The sequence below is a fragment of the Charadrius vociferus genome, unplaced genomic scaffold (genome assembly GCF_000708025.1).
Source record: "Charadrius vociferus isolate BGI_N301 unplaced genomic scaffold, ASM70802v2 scaffold324, whole genome shotgun sequence".
Taxonomy (NCBI): domain Eukaryota; kingdom Metazoa; phylum Chordata; class Aves; order Charadriiformes; family Charadriidae; genus Charadrius; species Charadrius vociferus.
Genome location: NW_009648041.1, coordinates 2,035,878 through 2,059,831, shown reverse-complemented (window position 1 = coordinate 2,059,831; position 23,954 = coordinate 2,035,878). Strand labels below are relative to the sequence as shown.

General features: G+C 43.9%; 1 protein-coding gene across 1 annotated transcript in view; it reads left to right on the top strand.

Moving 5' to 3' along the window:
- Positions 1–19,186, top strand: part of LOC104285190 — a 30,069-nt gene extending 10,883 nt beyond the window's left edge. Inside the window, exons 6-11 of the mRNA XM_009883617.1 lie at positions 1,099–1,176; positions 2,433–2,649; positions 7,219–7,427; positions 7,958–8,030; positions 12,635–12,752; positions 18,991–19,186. Of these exons, the coding sequence (XP_009881919.1) occupies positions 1,099–1,176; positions 2,433–2,649; positions 7,219–7,427; positions 7,958–8,030; positions 12,635–12,752; positions 18,991–19,186 (891 nt within the window). The remainder of the gene's footprint in view (positions 1–1,098; positions 1,177–2,432; positions 2,650–7,218; positions 7,428–7,957; positions 8,031–12,634; positions 12,753–18,990) is intronic.
- Positions 19,187–23,954: the final 4,768 nt, after the last annotated feature.

Below are 23,954 nucleotides of genomic sequence, written 5' to 3'. Positions count from 1 at the left end.
AATTGGTTAAGGTGCCCGTGGTACTGTATCTATGGATTTTGCAAAGTACTCTTTAAAATGTTTCTTTTGTTGGTGCCATTATCCAAGGGACCTAAAATGAACTCAAATTTTATTATAATTCACCTTACTTGAGCTCTATGTATGAGTTTCTATATTCAGAAATGGTCCCTACTCCCTGTCTACATCACACACAGTGTTAAAGGCGAGATAAAAGTGGAGCACTTAAGAGTGAATAATCGGCTCTACAGTACAGTCAAGGAACCACCGCTCTGCTTTAAAGGCTCTGGAGGCTGTAGAGCATCACCGGCACAACAGGAGTCAACAAAGTCCTACTCCAGCAGGAGGAAAAAAATTGTAATAGGATGCATAAACAATATGCTGTGGTTTTAGAGGCAAAATTAGACAAATATTCTCCAGGGCTTTCAAAGCAGGCGTGAACGATGCTACGCCAGGGCAGTAGCCACCAGCCTGCAGAGCTTGTTCTCATGCCATGGCTGCACTGGGGTGGCAGGGAGGCTGCTGTGGTTGGGGGGAGCCACCGAGGATGGCGGGATCACTGCCTGCCCTTCTGCACTGTCAGGCCAATGATAGTTTGATATTGGTGTTGAATCTCCATCAATGAGTGCAGCTTTCACTGAAGTGTCATAACGGTATCAGAGAAGGTAGGTGGCAAAAGCCCACTGACATTCATCTATGGGTGCAGGACAGAGGTTCTAGCAAATGCTGAAGAACAGAGTGTTGCTGTTATGGTTTGCTGAGCTCCAAGGATAAGACTGGAAGAGCCTCGTGACAGCATTAGCCAGGCAGTGGAAACCCAGAATCCTCAGCAGCTGGCACTGATTTAGAAAACGGAGAGACAAAATTGCATTTTTTCCTGGCATTTGTGGAAGCCACGAGTTTGGAAGAGGAATGTGAGCAAATACAAATGCCTGACATATTTATGTTGGAAGGAATTTTAGCTAAAGAATAGGACTAGGAGCAAAACTGCCATGGCCTTCCATAGAAGGAAAGACTATCCTTCATATCAGTGGAATTTGGGTGATGGAAAGCCAGGTACAAAGCAGTTGAGAACTGTGTGCGTATGCATTATATTTGCAGATAATTTTACCTGTGCAGAGTGGACTGAGCATCATTCGAAGGAGCCCTGCACCTCCAGATGCAGTGATGGAATCCAAGGTGTGTATTTCCTCTCTCTGAGCATTTCTGGGGAAATTTTGACTCTGCTGAGGACAATGACAGCATAATTTCCAGGGGTTTGGTGGTGAGACCCCAAACTCACATTCTGTCGTGTGGCATGGACTTACCAGCTTGGGGCTTGGCACACATTAGCCTTGCTACTCCAGGGTTATGCTAAAGCTATTACATGCTGATTCCTTGCAATGTCTGTTGGCTCAGCCACACCAATGCTGTGATAAATCCCAGGAGAGGCTGGTGTGCTGCTGACCGGGTATCTGCTCCATGCTCTCTGGTCCTTCCTGTGCAGGAAGTGTGGGCACATGGAGCCGCGGCCAGGCTGTAACGAACAAATGCACTATTTCTGAAGCAGCTCTTCTTTTTGCCCAAAGGCAGCACATGATGCCCTCCTATGCTCTCTGAGCTGAATATTTTCGTGGTTGTAGATTTGCCTGTTCTGTGGAAAAGACGGTGTTTTTATCTTCCTTCATTTTATGTAGTGGGCATCATCCAGCAGTAATGAAATTCCCATCTGGAATCATAATAGCCTAAGTCCATAAATCCAGATCCAAACATCCCGATTGTTTTGCAGTTTCTGAGTGCTCCCAAAGCCACACCCACTGGTAATTCCTGGCATTTCAAACTCAGTATTTTAAACATCTTGTATTTTCCATTTTGATTCCAGTCAGGGGGAACTGATGTATGGCAGCTGATGAGATGACAGCTTGGTTTAAGTTATTGGCTGATGTCTTTATTTGCGCACCAGCCTTGTAAAGATATTTTGATTGCACTCCTCTTGAGCCAAATCCTGCCTTTGGAAACTTGTTCTTAGCCTCCATGCCTTCCTGGAGCTCGCTGAGCCTGAGGGCAGGATTGGGCCCTGGGAGTGACATAACTGAGAGACTTAACCAGTCGTCTTCTAAGAGGTTGTGCCTCACCCACCTCCCATGGGACACTGGGTCAGGGAATACCATACCTCACTCTCATGGAAGTGGAGTGGGGTCAGTGCATCGCCCAAAACCACAGCCCTTCTGCTCCATTGTCTTGCATCTTGGTGCTCCTATTGAGACTTAAATCTGTGGGGATAAGGGTGCTTTTCAGCTTGAATTACTCATACCTCTTGTATTAAATAATGGGCCAAGAAGACATGGATCCCCATTTGTGCTCCCACCTCATTCTCAAAGGCAGAGTCCTTCATAGCTGTCACGTTACTGAGCTTTGCACCTTATTGTGCAATGTACATATGTTTTCTCTTTCAGAAAGAAGTGGTGAGGGATGATGTCTTCTGGGGTTATAACAGGTGCCGCATCCTTGACCGGCTGCGTTTGGATGGCAAGGTGGCCTACGTCACAGGCGGAGGGCAGGGAATTGGGAGAGCCTTTGCTCATGCGCTGGGGGAAGCTGGTGCTAAAGTAGCTGTGGTGGACCTGGTCCTCGCAAAGGCAGAAGCAGTGGTGTGTGAACTCAGCCTCAAAGGTAAGCACAGGACTGACCTGCAGGTCCTGCTGTACACAAACCAGCGATGAGTGCTGTAACAGGCCGATTTCCTTGTTCAAACCCGACCCTTTCTCTGAGGTGCTGTTCTCTTTCATCCAGCCCTGGTGTTCCTCAGAGAAGGTCATACAGCAGCCAAGGCACCTCAGTCTTCATTAAGGATGGATGACAGACATGGCCTATGAACTCGTTAGCATGTACTCCCTCCCTGGCACCTCTTCCATACCTAATGTCTGGATCATGAGCCAAAACACCCAAACAGGGTAGAGGCATTGTCAGCCTAAATCTCTCATTCTACCCTCAAACTGAAGCAAAGTAATTTTTGAAACCCTCAGCTGTAGTTCTTTCAAATATGCAAGATCAGATATAGGAATGAAATACTAATAGACATGATAACTAAAATCCCAAATAAGAGGTAAAATCCTCTTCAAGACACTTCTATTTTAGCAGTAAAAAACAGAAAATGTAACATAAAATTGAATTTCCCTCTGGAGTCATGCTAACTGCAATTGTAAAGGTGAAAAAGAAAACTGGAAATATAATTTTAATGAGAAAAGAAAGGAAGTGTTACTCATTTTATAATTCCTTTTGTGAGATTACAACTGAGCCTTCTTCGGGGTTCTGTACTTCTCTAAAGACAGAGAAATTTTCACCCAGGAAATTTTCGCTTTCCCATTTGGATGAAGTCACCAGTGTTTGTTTCCACTCTGTCTTCAGAAAGGGATTGGGCCATTGGAAACAATATTGTCCAGCAAAAGCAGCTCTATTTCTATCACCCAGTCTCAATCAACTTCCTGAGGAAGCAGTGAGGAATGGTTCAGTTCTGGTTTTGGTACCATCCTGAGCCTCCACAGAGAACATCTTAAACAAAAAGTGCCAGTCTGTACGATCCCGGCTCTAGTACGCATGAGACAGTTATACACTGAGTGTCGGTGTACTGGTTAAAGCTTTGATTGCTGGTCCGATCCCAAATAATGACCTGGAATAGAAAGTGTCCAGCTCCTATTACAAATTCTTGAGTCATCCAGTCCCTCCTTCCCTGAAGCTTTTCATTTTCTTATGCACCGAAGCCATATGGTCTTAGCATAAAGTAGCTGTGCCCTCCACGTTAACGTGCCTTTTGGACATTTTTTCACGGTGAGATCCTGCATATCAAGTAGAGCTGTTCAGATAGAAATGGGCTACTTGATAGAGCCATGGGACTTTGGATGCCAACAGCCTATTTGAAAACTAACTTAACTTTTCTCCAGGGCATTTTCAGTAGGAGTTTGATCATCCAGCCTTCAATGGCTGCCCTATATCTCTGCTCCTTCACCGATGGGCTGCGAGCCCGGAGGAGGTAGGGAGTGTGTTACAAAATGCAGTCGGAGAGGTCACAAGGCATAGCAAATATTATTGCAGTCTAAGGTAAAGAAAATTTCGCTTCACAGTCTTTACACATCTTTATCCTTTGAGGTCAAATATTCTCTATCAACTTGACCAGTGCAGCTGGTCAGGGCACATCTATTCCATCTCATGACGGTTTTTGAGGTTTCGAAGTTATTGTCGTTCCTTGTTGGAACAAACCCCAAACTTTGTAATTCTTTTGTGAAAGGGAATTATATCCAAATGCCCATTTTTGGAAAGGATCTGAAAAGGTCAGGTTTTCAATCTCTTTCTCTCCAGAGGTAACTAGAGAGTCTAGCCTGGACCTCAGAAGCTTTTCCTTGAAAACTTTTGTTGAAATCAATATGTTTCCATGAAATATTTTGGCTTCAAAGAAGTAACACACTCTGTTGGAAATAAATTTTGACAAAAAGGTTCAGCTAGCTTTACTCTCAAAATATTCACGTGACTAAATTGAAGCAATTGTCACTTTAATACGTATTTTTCCTGCTATAATAAGCATAAAGGAGCTGTGATTTTTTTTTTCCCCCTTTTTGGTTGTGGATCTCTAACTCAAAGTTGGAAATGCTTTCCCCCAAGTCATTCCTGTACAGATACTTTTTCAAAACATTTTGCTTAGCTTTCTTAAACCCACTTTACTTCTTATACCAAGGAGCCCTTTGCTGTCTTTTGGGATGGTGCCATCATTTCATGATGAGTTTTAAACATCAGAACCTCTGTGATCTCAGTTTTAGCTTTGTTAGACAGCTCGGGTCTATCTCCCTTGGCTACAGGGGTCTTTGTTTTTAGATCCTGCGTGAATACCTTTTTCAACAGTTGCTAATGGATCCTGACAGAAGAACCAAAAATGATGAAACATAACCAAAAAATCCTAAGGGTTACCTTCCACTACATACCCCTCTGTCTTCAGGGGGAATCACTGCCTGTACCTTAAGGGGAGAATTAGTCTGATGGGATTTTTAAAATGTGCATTTTCACTGTAAACTATGCAAATGCCTTCCCCACAATGTCACTTCTGATCTTCTTGTCTATCTCCAATCTATTACTCCAGCTTATACTGATAGACCAGAGATGAAGCCCATGGCGGGGGTGGGAGGCTGCGTACACGTCCCCTGCTCGGGCAGATTCGGCACATCGATGCCTCTCCAGCACAGAGCCACTGCACTCCTCTCCCGCCCCTCTCAGCACAAAACTAAACTGAGGGCTGTAGAGATGCATTGGGACTGTCATGCACGTATCAGCGCGGTCATGTCTTGGGTTTCCTACCTTTGGTTAGGACTACTGATTTCAACTTATTTTTCCATGGTTTATATTATATTTTTTACTTATTTTTAACAGAGGGTTTGGGGGGACAGTGGAGAGGCAGAGAGTGTTTATATTTTTCCTCTCTCCGAGTGCAGGGACATCAACTGAATTGATTAAGGTCAAGTGTGGGACTCTGGTTTGAAGTGAGTGTGCCTTCGCTGCTTCTTCGCTAGACACTCACGCGTGGCACCTTTTGTCTTGTTTTTATGAACTGTTGTATAAGATGAAGCCATAAATGGGGTGAGAGTTGGAGGGCAGGTGAAGAGCCTCATTCTGTTACCATTAGTAACACGCTTGCACCCATTTTGTCTGTAAATTGAATAAGAAAGATCGCAGCAGCTCCCTCTGAGTTACGTGTCTTGATAACAATTAGGAGGAGCAACGGGGGCTGTCTGGCTCTTCTTATTCTTTCAGCGTATTTAGCATAAAACCTGCAATAAAACAAGAGGTCTTGTTTTGTGGCAGAATGGGCATTCATTTTTGTAGGTGGCTGCATTTTGGGTCTGCCCCTTTCTCTGCCGTGGAAACCAAGGGGACCGTGGCATAGCCGAAGGCCAGGGGGGACATTAGCTCTCATGGCCCAACGTGGGGAGCTCCCCCAGACCAGCATCACCCAGCATGTGTGCTCGTGGCAGGCTCCTGGAGGCGCTGGAGATCAATTTTCCAGCCAAAAGCCTCTTTCCTCTCATTTTCTTCAAACAACACTGGGCAGTTATTGCTTTGCCGTGCTTTCATGGAAGCATCCTTCTCAAAGCTTCATTTTGGGAGAGTCTTCTCCTATTCTTCTAGCAGAGTTTTAAGGCTTCCTTTATATTTTTTTATTAGAGTGTTCTAAAAGAGGGACCAATGGGCAATAAATTTTCCATTTAAAGAGAAGGAAAACGTCTTGTTTTTAACAGCTGTAACTTCCTACCCGTGCACTGTTTGCTTGCAGACCACTGGTCTGCAGTCCAGCCACAGTGGCTTCCCCCCCTCCTTGTGAGTTAAGACCCGTTTCACCACAGCCCTTACTGGTGTAGCCTTGTTTGGCTTTCAGGATGGGTATAATCCCATTGGCATCAGGTGCCTCAGCAGGCTGCTTGTTTTGCTTAATAATAAGGGTGTTTAAAGTCGATTTTGATAGTAAATTAAATGATGCTACTTATGGATCAGCAGTAGTGCAAAAGTCAATGCCAGGATTTTTCTAGGAAAAAAAGCGCAACTTTTGTATGTTTCAAATCCAGTAAATCTCTTAACTTTTGAGTGTTTGTGTCATTCTGGCAGTGTGATTTGCAATAAATAAGGCCACCATGACTACCATACCTGGGAACCTGCAGGTGCTCCCAGATAGCTCCTACCTAAAACTGGTTTGTTTTTGTCTGGGGCTTCCAGCTGTCTGGATGCTGTAGTTCATCCAGAGAGCACTTTTTGGACAAACTGGTTTGATTTCTGCAGCACCTTGGGAGGACTTGGCATAAAAAAAATATCTACATTTGAGCAAATGAAAGGGTCCTTTGCTTTTTCTTGTTCCTGAGCTGATCCCATCCACCCTCGAGTGATGCTCTCTGTGATGCTCTGGGAGGGGGAAGCTGCAGTTGAGGGTTTGGACAGAAGATGGTGCAGTGTTCAAAGCTTCGGCTAGTGGAGCGGCAGACTCCCCTCTCCTGCCTCGGATTTGTGTTTGTCTCCGACAAGCAAACCTCGCACGAGTTAGCAACTTTATAATAATGGTGTTACAATAACAAACACGTTTTGCTACAATTTGTGGAGCAAGGAATTAAGGTGGCGTATATATATGTGTATTATAAATACTCATAAATTAGATATTTTTCTTTCTGTATGAGTTCCTGTACTGACTCCATCATCCTTATTTTAACTCAGGGATTAAAAGCATCGCCCTCGCAGCAGATGTAAGCAAACCCGAGGATGTGCAAAGGACTGTGGATACAATCGTGGCTCGCTGGGGCACAGTCCACATTGCATGCAACAATGCGGGAATCAATATGAACTCTGCAAGCGAAGATACTTCCCTCGAAGAATGGGACAAAACTTTTAATGTTAATCTACGAGGATTATTTTTGTGCTGCCAAGTAAGCGCGAAATGCTGGACTGGTTTGTTTTGCAAATGGGTAATAATTTTCTAAGCATTAAATTTACCAAGGTTTAATAACACTTTATTACTAATTATCACAATAAAGTCGATTCTAGTTGTGATGGACATAAAGAAAGATTTGCTTTATACCAATTACAGATTTTGGATAATATTTTCAAAAGGAGCTGGGACTTACTGGCTGCCCAAACCCAGACATTTGAGAATGGCTGGATTTTTTTGATGGTGGTTATTTGACACATCCTGATAACCAGAAAGCTTTGGGGGTATATTCCCAACATTAGTGATTATTTGGAAAAAATATTGCCAACAGTGAAGAGGGTCTGAAACGGCAATGGGATTTTTCCTGCATCAGCCATTTTTATACCAAGTTTTTATACCAAGTGCATAAAAAAAAAAAAAGCGTTAGCACATAAACTCTTCTGAAAAGTGAAGACTAATTTATTATCATGTCATTATTAGCACAATCACAAAAAGGGTCACTGGTCTTTCCTTTAATTTCTGTCACAGGCTGCAGGCCGCATTATGCTGAATCAAGGATATGGGAAGATAATTAACACAGCATCTATGGCAAGTTTAATAGGTGAGTGATGAGAGCTAACAGTTGTGCTTCAGAATCCATATTTTAATTACTACCGATGCTATTTGAATCAATTAAACCTGTATTGGGAAGGAGTAAATCACTGACATTTTGTATTAGAGGAAATGTACTACAAAATTTTTATTGATATCATTTTTCAACATTTATCTGTCCTCTATGTTTTAGAGCACTTATTACCTTTTATAGAAGAGGCGGAGTCACCGTCTCCGACTCGGACACACTGATGGTGTGGGAGAGGTGCTGATGCACTCCCCAGTAACTTCAGGCAAACGCGTTTGAGTGGGGGAAGTTCTGCCCCCGTGATGGTTACAAACCACCCAAAAGCTTTTGTGCTGTTTTTTTTTGCCCCAGTACACTCGGGTTTTCTTTCTTTATCGTTGCCAACAGGTGTCTCCACCAACGCTGCTGAATCAGCAGTATCGTCAAAAGCACCAATAAACCATTGTAACATATGGAATGAAATCCCTACTGCTGAGCTAATCTGGAAGGCAGTTACATGCTGGTGAACTGAGGCCCATGTAACAAAAATTGATCAATTACACAAATTAAGCATAGCCCTTTAGGAATTTATTTTATTGGTCTGGACATCTGTTGCAGTATTGTCCAAATCCAAAAATCAAATGGTGCCTTGGGTTGCCAAGTTAGGCAAGAAAATCTAGTAGCTATAAAAGTACAACTGAAAACCCCTGTATTAATATCATGTCCATCTGCTGAATGTTACATAAATATGCAGTCTTTTTATTTTCCTTGGGAATAACATTTATTTTTACAGTGCCCAGTTTGACATTCTGTGACATTCTGCTCAGTTTATTGCACAGTAACTTTAAATGCTTCTTCGAAAATGCATTTATAATGTTGTTGTTAATCTTTTTTTCAAGTGTCTTTACCAGCTGTTTTACTTATGCTTAAACACAGGCACCATCCCTCTGCCCCAGCTTTGTAGAGTTACAAAATCTCCCAAAGAGAAATAGTTTTGAAAAAAATGCAGAGCTTTAAATTTCAAATGCCTGAAACTTTCATGCTCTGTGGGGCTCTGGTCTGGGCTTGGGCTGTCACCATCCACGTCATTGTTGCACAGCAAAATTTCCTGGGAGGTATTCCACCCTCGAGAAAGTTATGAAGCTCTGGAAGTTGGCCCCAGCTGGGGGGCTGCGGGTTTGGCACACTGCTGCCGGCCTCGCTCTTGCAGCCCAAAAGTGCTCTCCGTGCTCCCCGCTTCTCCATCGGGTGCTGGCATGACTTTGTTGAGCCAGGAGGTGATGGATTCCACCACAGCATCCCTCTCGGGGCTGCGCCTCCTCAGCTGGCATGCCACCTCCACTGAGACCCACATGGGGGTCGGCTTGGAGGGCAGTATTGGTCCTGGAGCTGGAACAAATCTTGGAAAGCAACCCAGAGAGCAGCCTGGAAGGGTCATTGCAAGATGCGTTTAAATGTCACTGAAAGTTAATGCATACTGGGCCAGAAGTTAAGAGATGAAGAGATGCGTTTACCTTCTGAACCTGTTTGAATCTTGGCATTGAAAAAATCTAGTAGTTATAAAACTACGACTGAAAACCACGATGTTCATATCATGTCCATCTGCTGAATGTTAAATAAATATGTTGGTTGGTTGGTTATTTAAGTATGTTGGCCAACTGGCATAGTATGAAATGTTTCTAGAAATAGTTGGGGGATTTTTTTTTTTTTTTTTTGGGGTAGGTTGAGTCCTTCCTCAGAGACAGAGGAAAATGAGGAGACTCTTAGCAGGATAGGGAGGGTTTTGTTTGTGATTTTTCCAGATACACTGCTCAGAATCAGTTTTAATTAATTGAAGATAAGCTGCATACATTTTGCATATGTGCATTTTGATTCTGGTATTTCACTGGAAGTATTCCAGACGTATGCTTCAGCGGCAGAGACGAGGCTGCTGCGGCTCTGCGCTTTGCACAGGTGTAACTCAGATCTGTAATTTTTACAGTGAATATCTTTAGCGGGAAGTGGTCTGGTCTTCTCTATCTGTGCGCACCTCTCATTAACATTACGTGGCTGCTTCAAGGTCAGGCTAGAAGCCTTATGCACCTAACAAGGCTGCAAGAACATAGTGTCAGGTGTTTAAAATGTAATGCGACTGATGTTGGCAGCATTTTTATCTGCTTTTCTCCCACCTTCTCCGCCTGAACGAGCAGTGAGTGTCCTGGCTTTCCCGAAGCCTTACAAATTCAGATTGTTTTGGTGACGCTGCTGGAGGCATAGCTTTATTCACAAGCTCCAGTGCTGCTTTGTATGAGTTTGGAGGGTTGCAGATTTGCTCTTCTATCTAAAAGAGACCCCTGGAGGCAAGGGGAGAGGAGGTGGTGCGGGATGCTCAGCTGCAGAAAGCCCACCCAGCAGCAGAGCCTCCCAGCGCCCCCTGCCTGCTTCTAGGGCTCTTCCCATTGAGAGGGGCCAAGTGTCTCCGGAGGGGGACATTTCATCTTCTGAATTACCTTCCTTAGCTATTCTCATGAAGGCAAAAGCATTGACATGGAAGGACTCTTGAAAACCCACCCCAAATCGGAACGCGGGCTCTGATAGCTTGCAGCAACTTGCTGTTCTCACCTACGTGCACTAGAGGTGCAGAGCCGGTGCCAAAACTCTCCTCCTCTTAGCAAAAACCGAATGATTTATCACAAACAGACATGTTTGGAAAGTTGAGCAAAGAACTGCTTTTGGGAGGTTACAAGGTTAACTACCGAAGTTGTATGTAACTTGGAGGTGATGCATGGCAATTAATCAAGAAATTACGTTCCGCATCTTTTCGAGAGCCCAGGCGGCGCGCTGCGTCTTGGGGGTGGCAGGCACACGCAGAGCGCAAAGCGGTACTGCTGGTCAAAATGTGAATTATTTCATGTTGAACAAAAAATGAGCGCAGAATAAATGCTGCCCATGGTGTGAAATGCTCTTTGTAGCAAGCAAAAGGCCTCCGAATTCCAAGCAAATCTTCAGCACGTGCAGAAAAAAAGGAGCAGAAATTGTTGCTCCCATCACATGTGTGCTTTAAATCTATTCACAAACATCTATGTTCAAGGCAAAGGTCCTTATTCGCATACACGCTCAGTAATTTGCAGCAGAGCTTTTTGCTCTTTCAGAGTTTGGATAACTCAATTTGTTACCGTCTTCTTTTCACCCTTTAAATTGACACTCTCAAAACCAATCGTTTCAGTCAATAAAGGCAATTGTGGGTATGCTGGGATGCCATGGACGGTAGTGATCTAGAACGGATGCACCAGCATAATTCATAAATTAAGACCAATTTAATGCCATCTACCAGTGCTGCTTCCGTGCTTTTGTCAAAACGCGGTGGGCTTTGCCTGCTGTACCGTACCCGAACACAGCGATTCACTTTCTTCCAGGGCTCAGCGTTCCCTAACCCCGCAGGCTGCAGTTTTGTGGTTACTGGTATTAGCACTGATTTTCCCCGCTCTCCTTCCATGACAGCATCAGCATCTCAGTGATGCTCAGTACCAATACGGTGCTAATTATGGAGCAGTGCTTTGCACTGGATTTGTTTAATGAAGGCACAATGGCAGTCTGAAAAGTCCAAGGAGAGACGCTTTGTGGGTGTAAATCCCAACAGCTGGACCCGCTGGGTTTGACTCCCGTGGGCTTAAAGCACTTTACACCCACTGGGGATTTGTCCTTAAGTAGCTTTCCTGGGAATACTGCAAGTGCGAGAGCTGGTGGAGGGGCAGAGCCACCCGAGCACACGGCACTAACAAGCTTGAACATGGTAATTAGCAAGCCGATCATTTTCCCTCTCTGACTGACATGTGACATCTCTGAAACATTTTCAAAAGCTTCAGATTTTGAAAGTGGTGGGTGTTCTGAATTTTTGGGACGCACCTGTGCTCACATCCACACAAACACTGATGAGATAATATGATGTGTTTGCTTCAGACTATGGGTAATTTAAAAATTAAGGAGAATAATTTGTTCCAAGAAGCTATGTATAATATAATATGTTATATAAAATCTATTGTGCATTATATCATACATAATATTATATTATTTATATACATTTATATAATGTATTTTATACATTATAATATGATGTATGATATAATGCATAATAGATGCAATATTATATTATTACTTTATATTATAGCAAATTGCATTATATCATATATTATATCATAACATATCATTATGCTATACTTTATTTTATTAGTACTACATTGTACAAGTGTTTTGTCTACAAACAGACATACGTGTATAATAGACGAATGTGCCTGTGTGTATATGATTATTTATGTTTCTTGGAAGTAGTCAATTATTACATGTGTGTGTTTAATACATTGGTTTTGGCTTTGCCCAAATATGGACCTTCTAAATTTCTTTATTTCTTTATTTTTTTCTAGCAGCCCAGCTGCTGAGGCAAAAACTTTAGATGGCAAAATACAGATTTAGAGTTTTGTGTAGTGGGTGGCTACATTCTTGTTGCTCTCTGCCTAGTATCAGGCAAAATGGCAAATAGTTCATCTCAATACAAGGAACTGTCCATGTAGCACCTAAGCTATCTTAATTTGTGGAGAGTAAATAATTTTCTACTTCTGAATCCCTTCTAGTGCCGCACCCACAGAAGCAGTTGGCGTACAACGCCTCAAAAGCGGGGGTCGTAAAATTAACACAGACATTAGGAACCGAGTGGATTGACAGAGGAGTAAAAGTCAACTGCATTTCTCCGTAAGTAAAATGCAGTCTCATTTTGAAAGTACAAAGAGAACGAAGTGTTCTAAAAAGCTCAAATGAACAGTATCTCGGCAAATAAAGTTTCTAATTAGCAGGTGGATTGCATCCCTTTTTATGTTGTCTTTTCCTTAACAAAGGTTTAAATACTTAGAACCGAGCCTGCTCTGTTGCTGTGTATACTCAGGGATTTAAGAAGAGGTTTTAGCATTTGATAATAGGTTTTCCAATAACGTGAAGGGTAGTTTTTAGCATTTCTCTCCCAGATGAAATATTTCCTTAGTCTGTCCAAGCCTTCCGCGGTTACAGAAAAGGCTTTTGACACTTAATAGACAATACTTCTTTCCCCCTTTTACTTGAGACAAATATATAGGTGCTTTAAAAGCCACATTGTACTGCTGTAATTGAGATACTGTTCAGCTCTGACAATCACAGGAGGCCAGGTGTAATTTTGTAAATATATATATATATTTATTGCAAATTACGTTTTCCTTATTTTTAGAGGCTTAAAGCTGTATGTTTTATTTTATGGTATTTATTCACAAAGAAAAGTTTTCTTACCGCATGCGCTTTTTCTCTCCCTGTTTCTCATGCACATACCCAACACAGGCATTTTATTAAACAATTAACGGTGCATGATAGTGCTAAGCAGAAACCCAAGTGGATAGCGTTAATTGGAAGTGGTCAAATCCCGTAGACCATTGAAGTCAATCAGAGTAAGTAAGAAGGGCAGGATTTTAACCCAGGAGTTAAATTGTGATAATGAAGATATAATGTACATCAAATTAGGAAAAACAAATTACATATTTTAATCCACCAAGTGGACTTAAAAAAAAAATAAAAATCACAGAGTTCAATGGCATGCGCCTCGGTTTTTACTGTCGGTCTGCTCTGCACTTCCTCGTGCTAGCTGTCTTCCTTACGATTATATATTACTAATTATACCAGTGACTCCAGCCGTCGCTCTGTGTGATCCACAGATTCTTTAAACAGCATCTTACTTTGTAACAGGATTTTTCCCAGGCCAATGCTATCAGCTCTGCGACAGTGCGCTCACAACTAGCGCTAGTGAATTTACACTGGTTTTTGGGAGCCAGGGAAGATGAAGGCAATTAGGGAAGCTCAGCAGGACCTGGCGGGAATTGTGTCTGAAAATACACAGGTAATCTGTACCAACAGAGGTGGGATAGTAGTGCCACATTCCCAGCAATCACAGATAAGGAGGATCTTAGATGAGGAATTACCCATTTCTGGCGGGTTTACATAATTTTTAAAAATATCCCCTGAATGCTCAAAACTCATTGTTCTGCATAAGTTGGAAACGCACTCATATTTGAAGAAGTTATGTTTCTGGAGGCAGTTGTAAGAGCATGGAGTCACGCTTCTTTTTCTACTTTTCAAGCCAAAATGGGGTTGTACCTTGGTCATCCCTACCTGTCTTAAACTCGAGGTCTGAGCTCAAAATCTTATAACGGGTGTGTGTGTGTTGGGGGGGGTTCTTTGTGGAGGAGTAGCCAGAAAGTGGGCACAGAGGACAACCATTTCTGCTGTCTCTAAGATTCCCCGCTCTGGACAGAGCTGTCCCCCCTCACCCAGCGGGGGACCCGGACTGGACGGCCCCGGGAGCCAGGCAGAGCTTTCCCCTTGGCAGCCCAAAGTTTTTGCCGAGTCCCTCATGCCGGGGCCGCCTGGGGAGCTCTGGGTGGCATTCAGAGGAAGGACCCTGCAGCAGTTTGTATAGCTCAGGTCCCTCCTCACCACAAGCAAAAGCCTCATATGCTTGAGAGTGAATAAATATTCATGTTTACCCTTCTGACTACATGAGATGCGAACCTGTGTTCCAGGGCAGATTTGGATTTATCCTTAGAACCGTGAACCCCACTGGTCTTGTTTAGCTGCTTGACATGACGCACTGAGGCACAGGGACATCTTCATCCCGCTTGAGCTTAGTACCCAACACCAGGCACTACCCTCAATGCAGCAGCGCATCTGTCTATGCCGGCGGAGTATTTTACAGGGTTGAAAATTGTCCCATGTGCACAAGTCTTTCTGAGCACGGATGTCCAACCGAGCACTGTACGGTAGGCATCGTACAACAGGAGTGGATTTTGAGGGGTGTGAGGAGCACAGAGGTAGAAATAGGGTGTGATGGTACCCAAGATAATCTCTAGATAAGTAAAATATTTAATTGTGTCCTTAAGTCCTTTGCCCTTCCCACTTGTGGTTGCATTAATGCTTTAAGGCCCTCTCAGCATACCTCTGTCTGAAGCTCCCAACACTCCTGTCTGGCCTTAAATATTATTTCACCATGTAAACCTTTTGGCCTTTTTTCCCTCTTCCTATCTGGTCACTTTTTATCAACTTAATTTCTTAATGAGTGCATAAAACTTATGCAGAGCAACGCATAAAAGTTATCAACGCATAAAATGTTACAGCAGCCTCCTTAGGATAATTTATTACATTTATAAAATTGACGATTCAGGCTTCTCTTGCTGGCCAGGCAAGCCCCGTGCCCGTGGGGAGAAGGTGGCCAAGACTCCCTGGATGCTTTGGCTGACTTTGCCTGTTGCTCTGTGCAGCGGCTCCGTGTGTCATGGAAACTGTGCTCGGCCCTTCTGCCACCATCTAGTGCAGTTGCCTCATAGCCCACCGCACAGCTGATGTTGTGCAAAATTAAAAAGGTGCTGGAATCTTCCTGAAAGGGACATGGGGTCGGGCTGAAGAGGGGACCCGGGTGTGAACAGAGACCTTGACAGAGCACCGACGGGCAGGTAATGCCTGGCTGCCCACAGGGTGTTTTAGTCCCTTTCCTGGTCCCTGCACATGTGAAGTGTGTTGGGTGTGATGGAGCAGAGGACTTCTGAGGGCCTCTGGGTTTTGGCACGGGCAGAATTGGAACACTTCATTTTTGCAGCCATTGTGGCAAATCAGTGTTGATTTCTGGGCTAATTGTGTCTCTCTGCTTGATTTGCACGGCATAAAATGTCATCGTGTGATGACCTTTGGGATGGGCAAAGCTGATGATGATGATCAACTTTTGGAAGTTGATTTTCAGCTCAACCCACAGCTGCAGCCAGGCCAGGTTATCGGAGACCCAGTGAAACTCAGCAGTCCCAGGGGATGAACCATGTTGCCCACTGCTGGGCTGCAGGGATTTGGGTTTGTGCTGCGATAGGCAGGGAGGCTTCATTGCCTGCATGCCTGCCTTGCTCCCGTGGGACAGTACGGAGGGCCCACAGGGTGCTGTACCAGCTTTTAACTCGGTGGGTATGAGGAGTCAGAAAGCAGGTAGGGAGGGATCACCACCAATTTTGGGTGTACCCCATCATGGGGGAAGGAGAGGCAGAGCTGGCAGGAGAAGGAGCACCCCAGCATCACCTGAAGGTGTCCCAATTAAGTAGCATTACTATCCCCATTAAGCAGCAGTCGTTGCTGGTGAGTATCTTTGGACTTAAATCTAATTCCTTGGGAGATGTCCCAATTAAGTGCATCTCTTGATTAAACACTTCCTGATTAAGTGGAGTGTACTTAACTCATTCAAATTAATAACTCATCTGAAAGAAATCAAGTTACACACAGATGGAATCTTTTTTTGCTCTCATTTGGGGATTGAGCGCACGTAACAATTCCAGTTAAGTATCTGGTAAGTGATATTTTTCCTAATGTGTCTCTCTCGAAGTGGAAATGTTTTAGGCAATTGTTGGTTTTTTTTTTTTTTTTTTTCCTAATGTCTCAAATTGTCCTGTGTATCAATAATGAAATATTGATGCTCATGTCTAACGTTAAGGAACCAGCAGTTTGATATTACATTGACATGCAACAGAAAGTACTGATAGGCTCAGCACTGCATACAAGATGAGGTAGGGAATTAATGCATTGGCAGTTGTCTTTGCTGGAACTGGTTAGAAGCCAACTAAAATCTGCCTAAAAGGGTTCGACAACATTAAATTGCCCAACTTGGCACCAAAGCTTTCCCAGAAGATGTGTAGTATCAATGACATGCCTAATATTTATAGTGCCATCAGTATGTGTGTTTGCAACTTTTAAGTTTTGCGCTATATTTTTTTCTCATTTCTATAACAAAAATTTGTAATGAAGTTTTGTTACATGTCTAAATTTTTGCTACTTGAAGGGAACCTAAAGAAAGGTCCGGCGAGAGCCACAGCGCTGTGATTTACAGGTTGCAGCGATCAGACCAAAGATCATTTTTCCGAACAGATTGAAAAATGTCCTCTTTCTAGCAAAATCTGTTGTGCTGGAAAACTATGTGTCGTATTCCCTAATCTGCATTCCCTTGGGGTTAAAACATATATGTGAATTAAAAAAAAATATTATAAAATCATACGGATCTGATCTCTGATAGTGTAAAGCCAGAATGATTATGTTGATGGCTTTGTAAGCACGGTGAGAGGCACGGAAGGGAAAGGAGCCCAACATATTTCATGTCTGCTGCTCAAAGCACGTTGCTCTGAAGAAAACCAGTTCTCGAGGAGTTTGGGTGAGTGAGGGGGGAGAGCGGGGGGCTGCGCTTTGGGGGGAAATAACTAAACCGTCTGCAGTTCTATACTGGAATGTGTTTGATTTTATTACACTGCCAGAGCTTAAGCGAGCTGCATCGCCCAGTGTTTCTGAACTGCTCTGGTGTTTATTGACAATTACAATAAAAAATAAAGCCGATATTTAAATCCTGCCCGATTAGTGAAAACAGAAATGTTTGGGGGAAAGTCTGAATTAGTTCCACTTCGTAACAGAGTAAATAGCAGATTTCAGCCTTCATTTAAAACAAAAGGTAAATCTCATACCCAGAATCCAGTGTGTCTCAAAAAATCATTTCCTTGGAAGTATAAATTGGGATGCCGATGAAGTTTCAGAACAAAACGGGTATTTTTATACTTTGTTCATTTCATATTTATCACTAGCTTGTTTGCTAATTTTCATTTGCAAGAGGCAATTCTTCCAGCTAACTGGCTGCCTCAATGGGCCACTGATTTCTTTGAAGTGACAGTCTGTAAATATGCATAAAAAAGAGATGCAATTAGCGTGTGTGTGGTTCAGTGCAGCCTGATTTCATTGGCAAGTTTACCCACAGTGTTGATAAGCTACATTATCTAGAAAATTGGCCGCTGAAAAACAGCACCTCTGATTGCCAGCAAAGGTTCCAGATAACAGGGTGCTGAAGAGAAATATAATTGAGGTTGAATATGTTAACCAAGGTGTCACATGCTCCTTAGAAGCGCTAATTTATCAGCATGTTGGAATTTTTATTAACATTTGGAATGCATTTCTACCACACTAATGAAGTGGAATTGGCAGTTCAGGTTTTAGTTATTGTCATTTCTGAGAAGTTAAATGTAATTTCTCGTTAGACACAGTTATGTAAATATATTTGTTCAGGGGCTGAAAAAATTATACATTTCGCAAAATACAAATATGTTGTTAAGGAGGAGTATGACAAATCAGTCGCAGTTAAAGTCATAAAAGCCAGCCAAATGTTCGCCCTGCATTGTGCTTTCCGGAGCATCACTCATTTTTAGGGCACCTGAAGAAAATGAACTTAGCAGAGTTTTAATAAATGGTGTAGTCGCTCATTAACCTAAAAGAGGCGAGACAGGTAAATGTGCTGGGCTTTGTCAGGGTATTGCTTTAAGGGGAATTGCACTGGATGTGCTGTGCTTATCTTTGCCTCTCCTTTTTTGTGTGGAAAGTGTCAGGTGCCCAGAAGGGCACTGTCTTTTCTTTCCCCCATTTTTTTAACACATGGAAAGTCAGTCTGTTTTCAGTTTCTGGGCCGTACGCAAACTCACTGTGTGACATTACACTGTGAAGCGATGGGAAGAGACATCGGTAGAAGGATGACAGTTCCCAAGAGCTGTGACAAGACCTGGTTCAAGGCTCTTTCGGTTCCAATGCCATGCTTGTTATCTATGAAAAAAAATAATTGGTGATTACAAGTAACCTAAAAGTAAGGGGTACTGCTATGTGTACGCAGCATGTGCGTACTCATTTAAAGAAAACCACTCAGCCCACCCATCGGCAGCGAAAGGCAATCGGAAAGAAGCGCTACCAAAGTTTGCATCGTGACTTTCAGCGGAGGCAGAGCAGGTCTGACCTGAGCATCTCCTTTCTGCTATTCCAGTTTTCCTCCCGAATTAACACCTCGCACACCTTTAAGTGCCGCCTTTTCTTCAGGGGGAGAACCCCTTCCTAACCTCTTGGTGCGTGTGCTCGTTTGCAGGGGCATCGTCGATACGCCGCTCATCCGCTCCAAGGACCTGCGGCCGCTGGTGCGGCGCTGGCTGGCGGACATCCCCGCCGGCAGGCTGGCCCAGGCCACCGACCTGCAGGCTGCCGTCGTCTATTTGGCCTCCGAAGCCTCGGATTACATGACGGGCCATAATCTGGTCATCGAAGGTGGCCAGAGCCTGTGGTGAGGGGCATCTTCCAGCCTCCCCCCTCACAGATGCATTGGTCGCTTTGGAAAGCGCGTATTAGAGCTTAGCTTAGTCCCAGTTGTGGCCTGCGTGGCTAAGTGGCCAGCTAATATGAAATGATTGTTTTCTTCTTTCGGGTGTTGCTTTGGCGACTCTTATAATGAAAAAAAAAAAAAAGGGGAAAAAAAAAAAAGAGCAATCCTTCATTTTTAACATTTTCATGTTTTTCACTATGAATTCAGATTTCTGTTAAATTAGTATTTAATGATATAAAGGCACATTTACTGCAGTGAGATTTGGCTATTATTTAGTTTAACAGGGGGCATTTTTAAAGCAATCAATATTAGCTGGTCTGTGTAGTATATTGTTCTTAGGCGATTTTTTGTATTCAAGTTGTTCCAGTGACATCTGCGAGTGGTGAAAAACAGTTGGATGTAGTGTTAAAAAAAATAAATTAGTTCATTGCATTTGAACCTGAATGTTGCTGTTTTGTATTTACTGGTGTTCTTAGTTTTTGACAGTGTTTTTATACAAACACCCACATAAATGCCCCTGAAAGAAAAGTACTGCACTTAATAGAGAATCGTGGTTGGTAATTGTAATGGCTCTAATCCAAAGCCCATTGAGGTAAGTGAGGACTGCTCATATACTTTAAGTTAAACACATGTATAAGTGTTGATACAACTGGGTCTTTGTTTTCCTTGATAGGCAGATGTAAGCAAAAGTCGTCTTCCAAATGTATTTTTTTTTTTTCCCCCTCCTGTAAAATTCTGAAGACAACTCTCGGGTGTAAATCAGGGCCAGCTCAAATGGTATCAATACAGTTCTGTTGGCTGAAGAGCTCATTTCAGCAATAGCGCTGGGTTCGCTGCTTATAGGCAGTAAAACGTGGCACAATAACACCTCCGTTTTGATAACGCTCTGAATTTATACAGACTTCCATCCTGAGGGCCTTTAAGCATAACCTGAGGAGAATTTACGGGAAGGAATTCACTTGCAAATCCTCATGTCATTTGTTTTGCGTTTGGCAGCTCTTTGTTACCATAACATAAATAATTGTGGATGAATGTCATTACTTTGATTAAGTGCTACAAGTCCATACATTGGCTAGCCATTATTGTGGTGAATTGCTATAATGGCTTCAGACTTGACATTCACAGCCACATTGTAAGGTATGCATCTCGCTGACGTACTATCATCGTTATCGTGGATAAAGTGCAAGAAGATACTTGTCTTCATTAAATTTTCTATTAGACCATTGATAATTAATACATATCTCATGTTTCATCTCAAGTCGTTTTTCTGGGGAGTGTTGCTGTTAAGCGACTCAGGGCTAGAGCTTTTTGGCTTGAAATCCCTGCCTTGTGTGCATGATCTAATTTATTGACAATGCTCTGCAAACTCACAGGCTTAAGGAGAGCTCAATTTTGGATAAATCTTCAAGAAAAACAATTAAGGATTTAAACGTTTTATTATTTTTCTGGGCTCACAAAGCCTTTTCTCTCCGAGCTCCCACACTTGCATCATTTTGTGTCATGCTCTGGAGGGCTCGGTGGAGTTCTCACATCCCTCTGGCTGGCTTTTCACCCAGAGGTTAATGTGCAAACATTGGTGAACTCATCAGGAGCTCTTCCAAGGGATCCTAGAGGGGCTTGTATACTATCGCTTGTACTGCCGGTGAACAGTTTGTTGCAGCTCCTACCTAAAGTGTAAAATAACAAACTTGAGCTAATTTGAAACATGAACTGCAGTTGGCGCTGGAACCGTAACCAAAGTTCTCGCTTTCTCAGTAGAAAGACAAAGGGCCGAACAGGCTGCCGAGGCTGAACTCGGGTTCCCTGTCTGGCGGTGGTTGCAGGTTAGCACCCAAAGGCGCTGGCGGGGCATTGCAGGAACCTGAGGTTCATTGCCCTGGTGCCGGGTGTTTTGGGGAAGAAGATTTTCAGCCAGCAAGGGTCGTGCTGTGGCTTTCACAAGCTTCAAATTAGCTTTAAAAACAAAATCCAGACAGAAAAAAACACCCCAGACTTTAAAAAAAAACACCAAAACCCCAAAATGATCTCTTAACTAAGCAGTGTTTGGACTAGAGCTTGTCTGGCTGTGATCTGTTTGCCCCCAGGCTCTGCCTTTGAAGGGCTGAGCGGGCAGAGGAGTGAGTTTACCTGCGCAGGCTGATGTGGGGCTTGGACCCTGTTTGGAGCCACTGCCGTGTGCTCATGTGGATCCAGGCTCTGCCCCTTGTTGGCCCGGAGAGGCTGATGGAAGAGGCCGTTCTCATCGGTACTCTCTCCATGAGGCAGGAGGGGCTCAAGGCTAAGCTGCCCAAAGGAGTGCGGCACTCGGTGCCAAGTGCTCGGGGTGACAGGCGAACACCCTCACGGCACTTTTGGTTTGTGTGGCATCCTCACTTTGGCCAAAGAAACAAATCCTGGAGGACAGCAGCTGTCCCCACGCAATTGCGAGCTGGTCTGTGTCCTCTTAAGGACAGACCATACCCATGGCTTCATCCATCCAGGGGCTCCAGCAAAGGCATTGTGGCTCTTTGTGGTCTCACCTGTGATTTCCCGGGGGAAAAGGCAGATTTCCACTCGAAAGCAGGGCTGACCATGCAGCGGTGCTTCTGTCTGACGGGACCAAACTTCGCATTTGGGTTGGGATCTGTGCCTCGCTGCGTGGTGGCAGCTCCCCGGGCTCAGGGCTCCCTGCCTTGTGCAGAGGGGGAGCCTCACCGCTGCGGCCCTAAACCCCTAAAGAAAGTGGAAGCTGTGATTTCCCCTTATAAGGGAAAAGCAGAAGCTCAAGAGGGATGCAAGAAAAGCTTTCCCCCCGCTCTTAGCCCAGAAGACCTGGGTGGGGGGGAAGGAAACCTTTTGGAAAAAAGTGCTTTTCTGGGGAATGTGGGTGAAGCAGTGAAATGGCAGCATCGGTGTTTCGTGAGGGGGTTCAGGGCAGGCTCAGGCGTTTGGTGGGGTGGTGGTAGTGGCAGTGGTGGTGGTGGGGTGGCAGTAGAATGGGGGTGGTGGCGGTGCGGTGGGGTGATGGTGGTGGCAGTGGGGTGGCGGTGGTGATGGTGGTGGCAGTGGCGTAGCGGTGGTGGTGGTGGTGGTGCGGTGGCAGGCGGCGGCGCCGTTCCCGGCGGTACCTCTAGGAGGAAACCTCAACCTGTGTTGTGTCTGCGGGAGCCGCGCTTCCCCGCTCTGCCATTCAACTTTTATATTGTAGCTAAGTTAGTACTTTTGATATTTCTAAGTTTTTTTTTTTTTTTAAACATTTATGTAGAACACCACATAATTGCAGAAAAGATAATAGTCACATACCCTAGGGCTTGGTGTACACTTATGTTAAAAGTACAGCTTTTATTGGCAACTAAAGTAATAACCTTTCCATGTCAAATTGCTTTAAATTAAACTTAAAAAAAAAAATGCTGGCTGATACCCACACTTAGTAATTGTCAAACATTAGCATAATGTGGAATACTAAAGCTGCCTAAATCTTGGGTTTAAAAATAATTATTTACTTAGGTAAATTCTCTATTCAAAAGCATAATATTAGATTTTTTTAACACAGTCTCCTCGATGTATATGTTAAAATGCAGACTTAAGCTTGACATGGAAGCGGGGCTGAATGTTACTGTGGCCTCTGAGAGGAAAAAGGTGGATTTTATACCTTTAGCTTATCCATCCATTCATCATTAGTCACCCTGGAAGAAATGTGTTAGGGTGACATCACCGAAGGTGTAGGTGCTGTGGGTGACATCTGGTGACTCGAGACCAGTGACCTGGAATACCTGCTGATGGCACCCTGGAGTGCACACATGTTGGAGGGGGACATCTGGGAGACGGGTGTCCCAGCTACGTGGGTATGCAAAGCCAAGGGCAGCAGGTTGGTCAAGTGTTCCATACAGGTGCATTTTACTTATCTGTGTCTGCACATAACTGGAACAAATGTGGTGGTGACCATTCAAATTTCCAGTGCGAAGCAGGAGAGGAAACTGTGCATTGTGACACGTGGCTCTTGGGGCTCTCTGCTGCTCATGGACGAAACTGGACCTAACAGGTGCCATGAGGACATGAGTCCTCATGGTTTTCTGCTTTTTTGGGAGGCCCGGGCTCTGATGTGCCCTGCTGAGGACTTCCACCCCTCTGCTAGGGCTTCCCTGTAGAGTCCACCACAGCACTGTGAGTCCACCAGTTCTTCCTCAGAAACATGCTGATGTTTTGCCGGAAGTTCAGCAAAACCCATTTTGGGGTATTTTTTTTAAAAAATCAGCAGTTCCCTTAAGGCAAAAGGTTTTGTGGCAAATTCCTGCACCTTTGGCTAGCAAAATAGAAAGGGATTGCCTTTCCCACTCCTTTAGGTAGCAAGAAGCTCTGGGAGGCTCTTGCTGCCTTTCCGGCCAGCTGACGAAGGAACAGAAGGGAGCAGTAGCACCTGGGAACAAGAGGTTTATGATGTTCAAGAGACAGAATTAAACAGTTGTTGGGAGGGAAAACGCAGGGAGCCGAGGACTGAAAATTGGATACCTTTCCCAGCCTTGCTTAATACCATATGTGTTTTACACTGTGATTATAAATCTGATTATATATTAATTTCCACACTGTTTTAATTCTTTAAAGCAAGGAAGGAAAATACATGCTCTTCCTTGGAGAACCCCAATGCAGTCTTACAGCAGATGCCTTTTCACCAGAACAGGTTGAAATTCTTCAAAACTCTGAAATCACAGTGAGCATTTGCTGTTAGATTTTCACCTACTGGGTGTCTTTTCTCC